Raw genomic sequence first — 11,947 nt, forward strand, 5'->3', positions numbered from 1 at the left:
GGGACACGGGTTCGTGCCCCGGTCCGGGAAGATCCCACATGCCGCGGAGCAGCTAGGCCCGTGAGCCATGGCCGCTGAGCCTGCGCGTTTGGAGTCTGTGCTCTGCAACAGGAGAGGCCACAACAATGAGAGGGCTGCATACCAAAAAAAAAAAAAAAAAAAAAAAAAGAACAAAACTTTGTGTGCATTGCCTTGCTTTCAGGCACTGAGAACTAGCCAGTGGCCAGATGCCTGGGGTGTTGGAATTAAAGTCTGAGGCACAGGCTAGTGTAGACAGTCCCAGGGCTCACTGGCTTGGCAGAGTGGGGTGGCCACTGACCAACTGCTGAAGCCAACTGCACGCCACAGCCAGGGCAAGGGCTGCCTCCAATGTGGTCTTTCTATCCTGTGGGTGAGTATCTTAGTTCTTGCTTCAATAGGAATCATTAGAATTTTAAAAATTATGTCCCCACGCAAGAGGGATAATCATGACTTCTGCCACTACCACTGTGCGTACAAGAAAACTTCAGGACCAGGTTTTCTCATTTCAGAGCAAAACTCACATCTGTGGTGTTCAGTGTGGCAAAATAAAGACAGACACGGAGTCAAACTCCACAAACGACATGAAACATTCCAGTTCCGATGCCTGATATGCAAATAAGCTTCTGGTGGAGGCTAGGCTGTGGCTTCACAGAAATACAAACAGGACAGACCCCAAGGGGCTTCTGCTGAATGTATGTTCAACCCCTCAAAGCAAGACAGCTGTGGAAATGCTACGTGTGGGCTCTTTAAGTTCATGTTTCTTTTTTTTTAAAGGAATATGTATGATTTTATTTATCTTTTTGTTTAAGAAATATTTTCTTTTTTTATTGAACTATAGTTGATGGATAGTATTATGTTAGTTTCAGGCATACTACATAATGATTTGATATCTGCATAACTTGTGAAATGATCACACAATAAGCCTAATAATCATCTGTCCTCAAAGTTATTACAATATTACTGACAATATTCCTTATGCTGTATATTATATCCCCATGGCTTATTCGTTTTATAACTAGAGAACTGTACCTCTTAATCCCCTTCACCTGTTTTGCCCACCTCCCACCTCCTCCCTTCTGGCAACTACCCGTATGTTCTTTGTATCTATTAGGATGTTTTCATTTCGTTCTGTTTAGTTTAGATTCCACATATAAGTGAGGTCATATGGTATGACTATCTCTAACATTTCACTTAGCCTTATAACCTCTATATCCATAAATGTTGTCACAAAGGCAAGATTTCATTTTTGATGGCATCTTTAGGATTTTCTATATATAGTATCATGTCATCTGCAAACAGTGACAGTTTTACTTCTCCCTTTCCAGTTTGGATTCCCTTTATTTCTTTTTCTTGTCTAACTGCTGTGGCTAGGACTTCCAATACTATGTTGATGAGTATGGCCATTCTTGTCTTACTCCTGATCTTAGAGGAAATGCTTTAAGCTATTCACCGTTGAGTATTATGGCTGTGCTTTTGTTGTATGTGGCCTTTATTATATTGAGGTACATTCCCTCATTACCAACTTTGTTGAGAGTTTTTATCGTAAGTGAATGTTGAATTTTGTCAAAAGCTTTTTCTGCATCTATTGAGATGATATGATTTTTATTCTTCAGTTTGTTAATGTGGTGTATCACATTGATTGATTTGTGGCTATTGAACCATCCCTTCATCACTGGGAAAAATCCCATTTGATCATGGAGTGTGATCATTTTAATATATTGTTGAATTCAGTTTGCTGATATTTTGTTGATATTTCTGCATCTATGTCCACCAGTAATATCGGCCTGTAAACTTCTTTTCCCTTCCTTCCTCCCTTCCTTCCTTCCTCTCTTTCTTGTGTCGGTGGTGTCTTTGTCTGGTATCAGAATGATGCTGGTCACATAGAACAAGTTTGGAAGCATTCCTTCCTCTTCATAATTTTGGAATAGTGTGAGAAGAATAGGTATTAACTCCTCTTTAAATTTTTGGTAGAATTCACCTATGAAGCTGTTTGGTCATGGACTTTTGCTTGTTGGGAGTTTTTAACTTACTGATTCAAGTTTATTAGTGGGAATTTGTCCACTATATTTTCTATTTCTCCCTGATTCAGTCTTGAGAGATTGTATATTTTTAGGAATTTATCCGTTTCTTCTAGGTTGTCCATTTTATTGGCATATAATTTTTTGGAGTAATGTCTTATAACCCTTTGTATTTCTGTGGTGTTCGTTGTAAGGTCTCCTCTTTCAGTTATGATTTTATTTATTTGGGCCGCCTCTTTTTTTCTTGATGAGTCTGGCTAAAGCTTTATCAATTTTTTTATCTTTTCAAAATACCATTCTTAGTTTCATTGATCTTCTCTATATTTTTTTCCTAGTCTCTTTTTATTTCTACCCTGATCTTTATGATTTCTTCAACTAACTTTTGGTTTTGTTTGTTTTTCTTTTTCTAGTTCCTTTAGGTGAAATGTTAGATTGTTTATGTGGGATTTTTCTTGTTCCTGAGGTGGGCCTGTATCCCTATAATCTTCCCTCTTAGAACTGCTTTTGTTGTGTCCCATAGATTTTGGTACTTGATGTTTCCATTTTCATTTGTCTCCAGGTATTTTTTGATTTCCTCTGTGATTTCTTCAAGACCCATTGGTTGCTTAGTAGCATGTTGTTTAGTTTCCACATGTTTGTGTTTCTTGCATTTTTTTCCTGTACTTGATTTCTAGTCTCATAGTGTGTGGCCAGAAAAGATGCTTGATATGATTTCAATTTTATTACATTTATTGAGACTTGTTTTGTAGCTATCATGTTATCTATCCTGGAGAATGTTCCATATGCACCTGAAAAAAATGTGTATTTTGCTGTTCTTGAATTAAATGTTCTCTATATATCTATTAATTCTATCTGCTTTAATGTGTCATTTAAAGCCATTTTTCATTATTGGTTTTCTGTCTAGATGATCTGCCCACTGATGTAAATAGGGCATTAAAGTTTCTACTAATTTACTATCATTTTTCTCCCTTCATATTTGTTAATATCTGCTTCATGTATTTAGGTACTTATAATGGGTGCATATATATTTACAATTGTTGTTGGATTCATCAATTCTTGTTGGACTGATCCCTTTATCTATATCTATAATATTCTTCTTTGTCTCTTGTTACTTCTTTATTTTAAAGTCTTCCATTTGATGTAAGCATTGCTATCCCTGCTTTTCATTTCCATTTACATGAAATACCTTTTCCGTCCCCTCACATTCAGTCTTCATGTGTCTCTAGATCTGAAGTGACTTTCTTGTAGGTAGCATATATATGGGTCTTGTTTTTTACCCATGCGGCTCCTCTGTGTCTTTTGATTGGAGCACGTAGTCCATTTACATTTAGTGTAATTATTTCACATCTTTTTGTTTGTGTATTTCTTAACTACTTTGGTGGATACAGATGATTCTATACTTTTGTCTTTTAACCTTCCTACTAGCTTTATAAGTGGCTGACCTACTACATTTACTATGTTTGCTTTTACCAGTGAGATTTTTCCTTCCGTAATTTTCATAGTTCTAGCTGTGGTCTTTTCTTTTCTGTTTAAAGAAGTCCCTTTAACATATCTTGTAAGCCTAGTTAGTAGTGCTGAACTCCTTTAGCTTTTGCCTACCTTTAAAACTCCATCTTTTCAAATCTGAATGATAACCTTGCCAGGTAGAGTATTCCTGGTTGGAGGTTTTTTCCTTTCATCACTTTGCATATGTACTGCTACTCCCTACTGGCCATCAAAGTTTCTTCTAAAAATACAGCTGATTGTCTTATTCCCTTGCACGTAACTAGTTGCTTTTGCTGTTTTTAAGATTCTCTCTTTAATAATTGCCATTTTAATTATAAGGTGTCTTGGTGTGGACCTCATTGGGTTCACCTCTTTTGGGACTCTCTGTGATTCCTGGACTTGGATATCTGTTTCCTTCCCCAGGTTAGGAAAGTTTTCAGCTATCTTTTTCTCCAAATAAGTTATCCGCCCCTTTCTCTCTCTCTTCTCCTTCTGGGACCCCTATAATGAAAATGTTAGTACACTTGATGTTGTTCCAGAGATCTCTTAAACTATCCTAATTTTGTTTGTTTGTTTTGGGTTTTTTTTTTTTGCGGTACGCGGGCCTCTCACTGTTGTGGCCTCTCCCGTTGCAGAGCATAGGCTCTGGACACGCAGGCTCAGTGGCCATGGCTCACGGGCACAGCTGCTCCATGGCATGTGGGATCTTCCTGGAACGGGGCACAAACCCGTGTCCCCTGCATCGGCAGGCGGACTCTCAACCACTGCACCACCAGGGAAGCCCTATCCTAATTTTTAAAATTCTTTTTCCTTTTCTCTATTCAGCTCGGTTGATTTCCACTACTCTGTCTTCCAGATCACTGACCTGTTCCTCTATATCATCTAATCTACTGCTGGATTCCTCCTCGTGTATTTTTTATTTCAGTTATGTATTCTTTAATTCTGTTTCATTCTTATTTATATTTTCTAGCTCATTGTTGAAATTCTCACCATGTTCATTCATTCTTCTCCTAAGTTTGGTGAGCATGTTTATAATTATCATTTTGAACTTTTTATCAGGTAAATTGCTTATCTCCACTTTGTTTAGTTCTTCTTTTGAGGTTATCTTGTTCCTTCATTTGGAACATATTCCTCTGTCTCCTCATTTTGCCCAATTTTGTTTGCTCTATGTATGAGGTGGGTCAGTTACATTTCCCAATCTTGGGGACGTGGCCTCATGCAGAAGATGTCCTATGAAGCCCAGCAGCCCCTTCCCCTCTCATCTCCAGAGCTACATGCTTTAGGGGTGCCCCCTCTGTGGGCTGCATGCATCCTTCTGCTGTGGCCGGGATGGCTACTGTGGGTGTGATGGTAGCGGGCCTGGGCCCTGGCCTGGCTGGCTGTGAGGCCGTTCCTCTCGCAGGGATGCAGGCCTACTGGAGGGTGGGGTAGCATTCTCATATGGTTGGCTGCACATTCTGTGTGGGCCTCCAGGCTGGTGCTTGCCCGCTGGAGGGTAGAGCTAGGTCCCCATGAGTCTGTCAGTTTCATGTTTTTTAATCAGTTTGTGACAGTCCAAGCGAGATGCAGGCTCCAATGCAGTCCCCTCACTCAACCATCAGAACCACTTTTAAAGCAGTGATCCTCAGGCTTTCCTGGGTACAGCAGGGAAGTGGGCTTCCAGCTTTCTACTCTCTAGAGATTGTGAGTACCTGTGTGTCTGTGTGTGTCTCTTGAAAATGAGGTGGGAAGTACCATTTGTACATGAACATCCAAAAGCCCTGTTCTCTCTTCCCACTAAGAATAAACGAATCATATGGAATCTAAACAAAGCTGTAAAATTTCAAGTTTTAGAATGAGAACAAACTGCTCAAAGTCAGATCTTTATCTTATCAACCAAATCCCTCTCACTTAAAGGTTTCCAAAAATATCAATAATTTACTGAAAACTAATTTGCAAAGCACATTCACATGTAAAGAACATAATTTAGTGTTTCAAAAGTCGTTTTCTTTGAGACGGAAATTTTATTCCGATTTTAAAATAAGAATAATTAATAAAAACAAGCAAATCATTCATATTTTACAATAGGTCTTATATTATGCTTTGAAAATATATTAAAGTGCTTTTAAAAATCCAAACATCAGTCATGTCATGGAGAAATTTCCCAGAGATTCTGGCAGTGAAAGAGTATGAAATATCCTGTCACCAGTCAGGCCTAATTCACAAAACCCACGTGCCTCTCTTGAACTTTAGATATATCTATTTGGATCCAAATTCTGGGGGAACAATGCAAAATACTCAATGGGTTTACTGTATAGTTGATCATCTACATAAAATTCTTACAGCAAAATCCAGGAAGACGTATCTATGTCACCCTCACCTTGAAGTTAGCTTGAAGGGTGATGGGCAGAGAGCCCATGTGGGAGACTTGAACTCCTGGGGACCAGAAGAACCAAACATCCGCCAGCTGGCTGCGTCAGCAGCCACACCCTCACTTAGAATCCAGGGACCCGGACTCTTCTTTGAGCTTCCCAAGATAGGAAGCCAGGGGAAGGAAGAATTCGTTAGCAAGGACCTCAGTGGTCATTCACGCTACTGCCTCATTCTACACGAGGAAACTAAGTCCCAGAGAAGCACAAGATTTTGCCTAATGTTCCTCAAGATTTCTGCTCAAATTTAACACTTCTGAGCAGCAAAAAACTTGATTTTCAAGACACGTTATGGTCGGCCTTATAGTTTCAGACTTGATTGAGGTGACACCCCTTTTGATGATCCTCGTCACCTTCCAAATACAGCTGACCTGCCTGTCTGTCTGCCTTCAGGAAGAGTCTTTGGTTGAGGTGCCAGCTCAGCTCTGCGGCTGCAAGAACTGGGGACCGAGGAATAAGGCTTGGGTTGGAAGAGGGACAGAGGGGTCGGGACGCAGGGAGGGGGCCTGGGAGGGGGAGGGGTCAGGGAAGGGTCAGAGGTCTGGACCACCCTTGGGTGAGAGACCATGACACACAATCCCACAAAGCTGGCCCTCAGGAAACGCTGTTAAACGTTGAGTTAAAATACCCTAGTTTGTCTTCTCCCGCGAAGCAGGGCAGCAGGCCAGCCATCCCCAGCGCTTTTCCACAGCAGCTTTTATTCCTAGCGCTCTTCATAACCTCGCTCCCTCAAATTTATAGTATTTTCAGAATAAAATTCATGAAGCCAGTCAGAACACAGCCTCCATCCCATCACAATTCTGAGCAGTGATTCTGACTACAGCTGGGAAATAGCACACAAAAAGATCGGCCAAGCACAGGCTGAGAGACAGACAGACAGAGCTCTGTGTCAGCGCTGAGATGGATGAGATCAATTTTGAAGCTTCTCTGCCTTCATATTCTAGGTTACAGACATCAGTGATTTTAGCGATTTCTTTTCTCTTTTGCCTCCACAGCCTCATGTTTCAAACTGCATCGTTCCACAGTTATCACAGGCATCATTTTATATAACCCCCAGAGAATGAGTCACTTTATGATAAAGCAGCATTTTAGAATTTGTGGTCTACAGTAGGTTTTATTCAATTTAGTTGGTTGGTCAGAGAGTAAAAACTTTGAAAGACAGTTATACTCAACATTAATACCTGTTTGAAAAACCAGTAATCCAATTTTATATTTTCACTCTTAAATGTATCAGTAAGCACTTAATGTCTCAATCAATAAGCATCAAAATGATTAGCTTGCCTATACCATATCACTGTTAAATTTATCAGTACACATGTGATGTATTACAACCAGTCGGACTTGTAGAGCGAGGCATGGACAGGTACAGGCTGTAGACCCCTGTGAGGCCGGGGCCAGGTCTGTTTCTCACTGCCCAGCTCCCTGCCGCCCAGCCCAGCACCTGGATGAAGGGATGGCTGCGTGGACAGGTGACAAATGGAATGGAATGAGTGTTTCCTAATCACTCCCCGAATCAATTTCCCCTTGAATCACCCAACCAGCCTGCTCTGAAGGTTTAAACGTTCATCTGCTGAACATAACACAACGTAGGGTTTAAGTAAAGCGGTCTTTCAGAGCGTCCTGCCTGCAGTACAGTTACACACGGGGGTGGGGGGGGCGGAAACAACCCGGCAGGAACAAACCCCACGATCTACGCGCTCACCTGCCATATCGATGGCAAAGGGCCTGTCTGCTCTCCAGCCGGTGTACCAGCCGACGACCTTCCCGTTTTCCACCAACGGACGTTCATAGCGCCGCCCGCCAACCAGGCCCACTGGCCACACAGAGACCTTGCGCGTTGTTCGCATCTACAAAAGGGGAAAGAGACGTAGTTGAAGCTTCCTTAGGGGAAGGAACCTGAACGAGGAAAGGAATGTGAGCCACAGAAGAAACGGGGGGAGTGGAGATTTCCGAACGGTGAAGGTTTCCGAGTGGAACCAGAACCCTCCTGCTGGCAGACTGTTCCCCGGTTCCCTGCCGTGTGGCTGCCTGGTGCCACTGCCCTGTGCTGTCACGGACTCAGCCAGGGGCTCCGGGCTGAGAAATAAAGTGGGTCCATGTCTGAGCATCGCTCATCAGAAGCTGAGCTGTGACCATCAAATACTGTCTATTTGTCTCAAAGCTGGACCTTCAACTACGCTTGGTCCCCCGGCAAGTGCAAGTTCCCGACTGCCCCTTAGGCAACCTTATTACTCAGCAGCAGCAGCAATTCCTCTCGGAGGAGCCATAGGGGTTGCCCGTCTCTGATTTCTTTTTTTACTGTTACAGACACAGAGAGATCTTGTCTGGGGACATTCATAACGGGATCCAGACACAGAACAGACACCAAGCACCCTCCGGACAGAAAGAAAAATGTCCCCTAAATTCGCCTGCCTTTCAAAGGCGATCGGGCCAAATTAGAGAGGAAAGGCCCACACGGGCTGCTGGAATCTCTGGTCCTCTCCAGGTACATGCTCTTAAAGACAGCCCTCAACTGACGTGCTGGGGCCAAGTCAGCCCACGTGGCGCCTTTCTGCAAACTAGAAAGAGCTGCCCCTTTCTCAGGTGGACACACCCATGCCGGGGCCCCTGGCTTGGCCATCAAAGCGCAGGCTGGATTTCAGCAGTGCCTACTCTCCCAGCTGGGTGTGCCACACCGCTGCACCAGGCGGACCCGTTGTTGGGATCGTTATAATTTCAACACCAATGCTTGACCTTTTATTTGCTATAGAACTGGGTCATGGTCAGTTAACCAATGAATAAAATAAAGATTATCAATCAAGGAATTATTTAATGAAAGGAAGAAAAATTATATTCTTGGCAAAGATTTTCAAGTACAATTCAAATCAAAAGTTATACTACTGTATTAATGAAAATATAACTCAAAGCTCCCATTTAGCAAATATCCCAACTTTACTTATTTATTAATATCCCACTTCACTCCAAAGAGCAGATTTTAGAGCATGAAGCAATCCAGGTAATGAAGATCCCATTCTATTGGTCTTCCACAAATCTGAAATGACTGTTTTTTATAGTCTATCACTTTTTCAGTAAATTAACCATCATTGCCTTGTGCTAGCTCATACTAACTAAATTTTTTTTTAAAAAGTGCTACTGAAAAAAGAAAAGAGTGCTACTGAGGTATAACTGACTACAGAAAAGAATTAACAGTCCTGAGACTGATTTTCAGAAAAGCCTGCTTATAAGCTGGCCCTTGGCTGGCACCTGGGAATCTGGCTTTTGAAGCAGTCCCTACGTTGATATGGTTGTTCTGCCCGCCTGGGCCACTGAACATGCTTTCTTTTCGGGCATCTGAAATACCGGTGGGCAGAGGTGCCTATGTGACCAGCCCCCAGCAAAAACCCTGAACCTGAAATGGGTTTCAGTGGGCATAACCACTGTACCTCCATAGTTACAGCTTTGCTGCTGGAGGGAAGGTGTGCTCTGCGGTCCCTCATGGGGGGAAGAGGACGCAGGAAGTGGCACGCGGATTCCTCCAGACCCTTCCTCACGTCTTTTCCTCACTGATGTGCCTATGGATCCTACTGCATCCTGGTGACATATCTTATCCACAAGTACAATACGTGCTGGGTGCTAGGGGTCCCAGTAAATCACCAAGCATGTGGGCAGTCTTAGGGACCCCTGAAAGGATAAAATGCATGTTTTGAAGAGTAAAATTTGATACACTTTGACCTATGTAAATGGCCATGAACACATGGCCAAAATGAAGATAATAAACATATCCATCACCTCCAAGTTTCCTTGTGCTGTTTTCTAAAGCCACCCCTCTTATGCTCTCCACATCCCCTAACCTCAGGCAACCGCTGATCTCCACAGAATTTTATATGAATGGAAGCATATGGTATATACTGTGTTTTTTTTAATTGGGCTTCTTTCACCTAGAATAATGATATGGAGATTCAGCCAGCCTACAATGTGTATCAACAGTCCATTCCTTCACATTGCTGAGTAGTATTCTACTGTATGGATGTATGGGTGTGCCACAGTTTTGTTTTTTTAAATCCATTTACCTGTTGATGGACTTCTGGGTTTTTTCAAGCCTCTGGATATTACAGATGAAGCTGTTATGAACATCGGTGTATGAGTCTATGCAGACTTCATTATTTTTGGATAAGTACCTAAGAGTGGAATGCCTAGATCACATGGTACGTGTACATTTAACTTTTTAAGAAACTGCCAAATTATTTTCCAAAGTGGTTGCGCCGTTTTACAATCCCGCCAGCAGTGTGTGAGTTCCAATCATTCCACATCCTCGCCGAGACTTGGTGTGGTTGGTGTTTCATTTTAGCCATTCTAATAGGTATTAGTAGTATGTCACTGTGGTTTTAATTTGCATTTTTCTAATGACTGATTATGTTGAGTATTTTTTCACGTGCTTATAAGCCATACGGCATTGCTTCTTTGGCAAAGTATTTGTTCCAATCTTTTGCCTACTTTTAAAATTGCTTATGTCTTTCCTGTTGTGTTTTGAGAGGTATTTATATAGTCTGCATACAAATCCTTTTCTCAGATATGTGCCATAAATATTTTCTCTTTGTCTGTGGCTCATCTCTTCTTTTCTTTCTTTTCTTAATTGGGGTATAGTTACTTTACAATGTTGTGTTGATTTCTGCTGTACAATGAAGTGAATCAGCTCTATGTCTATCTCTATCTCCTCCCTCTTGGGAGATGTGGCTAATCTTTGGAAGGACAGACAGCTGTAATGTTGACGAAGTCCAGTGCATGCATTTGTCCTTCATGAAGAATGCTGTTGGTGTCACAGCTGAGATATTGTTGCCTAACCTGCAGTTGTCTCCTCCTTCCTGCAAGTTATGATGGATTTAGGTCTTATATTTAATTATGATCTATTTTGAGTTAATTTTGTGTATGTGATGTGAGGGACTGAAATTCTTCTCTTTCTTTTTTGCATGTGGATATCCAATTGTTCCAACTGTATCTAATTGTCCCAGAACTACAGAACAGCCTTTGTACTCTTGTCAAAAGTCAGCAGCCGCATACGTGTGAGTTTACTTCTGGATGTTCTCCCTGACCCATTGGTCCGCTTGGCGATCTAATGCTAATACCACACTGTCTTGATTTACTGTGGTTTTATGACAACTGCTGTAACCAGGTGGTGCGAGTTCCCCATCTCTGTTTTTCTTCATCAGAGTTGTTTTGACTATTTCCATATGAGTTTCAGAGTCAGTCTGTAAATTTTGGCAAATTTTGATCAGGACTGCATCAAATCTATATATCAATTCATTGAGAACTGACAACGTAGCAATATGGAGTCTTCGAATCCATGAACATGGTCTCTCTCTCTCTCTCTAGTGATTTCGATCTTTCATTCCTCCCAGCAAGGTTTTGGAGATTTAATTTTGAATCAGTATTAACATTTAATGCTTTTGTGTCCTAGATCTTTGCCACAGGTGGGAAAAAAGCCAGGAATTTTATTAAACATTTCCCCAAAATACGGCCCTCTCCTCAACTCACTCCACCCCTGGTTCCCTCACACACTGCAGAAAATGAAAAATTTCCATTTTTTTGTTTGATATCTCAAATTGATATCTCAAAACATACTGAGAAATCAAGTTAAATCTAGTACATGCTTTTCTTACAGTGACAGAATGGCCTTGTATCTAACAAGGTACTGAAAATAGTGCTGTGTCCTTTTTTTGATATTTCCTTAAAATGCCTATGATTTTTTAGCTCCTAAACTGCTTTTTCCTGGAGCACTAAATTTTCAAATCTGAAAAGCTGGTAAGCGGACCTCGTCTCAGACCTGGGTATCCTCTTGAGAATGCATAGGTTGTGCCTGCATACAGCAGGTGCCAAAACATTCTTGATAAGTGTGTAAGCACCATGTGGTACCTGAGCCATATGTAGCAAGCAATCAGGATGCTGTGTTGTGAAGGGGCACCTCACAGGCAAGAGGAGGACAGACAGGAAAAGAACAGAAGGAAAGGGGAAACAGGGAAAGAGAAATTCCCTTACAGA

General features: G+C 41.7%; 1 protein-coding gene across 1 annotated transcript in view; it reads right to left on the reverse strand.

Moving 5' to 3' along the window:
* B3GAT2 (beta-1,3-glucuronyltransferase 2) overlaps nt 1–11,947 on the reverse strand; it is an 81,784-nt gene that overhangs the window by 31,734 nt on the left and 38,103 nt on the right. The window contains exon 2 of the mRNA XM_007447207.1: nt 7,635–7,779. Coding sequence (XP_007447269.1) covers nt 7,635–7,779 — 145 coding nt within the window. The remainder of the gene's footprint in view (nt 1–7,634; nt 7,780–11,947) is intronic.

Source organism: Lipotes vexillifer, unplaced genomic scaffold (genome assembly GCF_000442215.2).
Source record: "Lipotes vexillifer unplaced genomic scaffold, Lipotes_vexillifer_v1.1 scaffold1180, whole genome shotgun sequence".
NCBI classification, from domain to species: domain Eukaryota; kingdom Metazoa; phylum Chordata; class Mammalia; order Artiodactyla; family Lipotidae; genus Lipotes; species Lipotes vexillifer.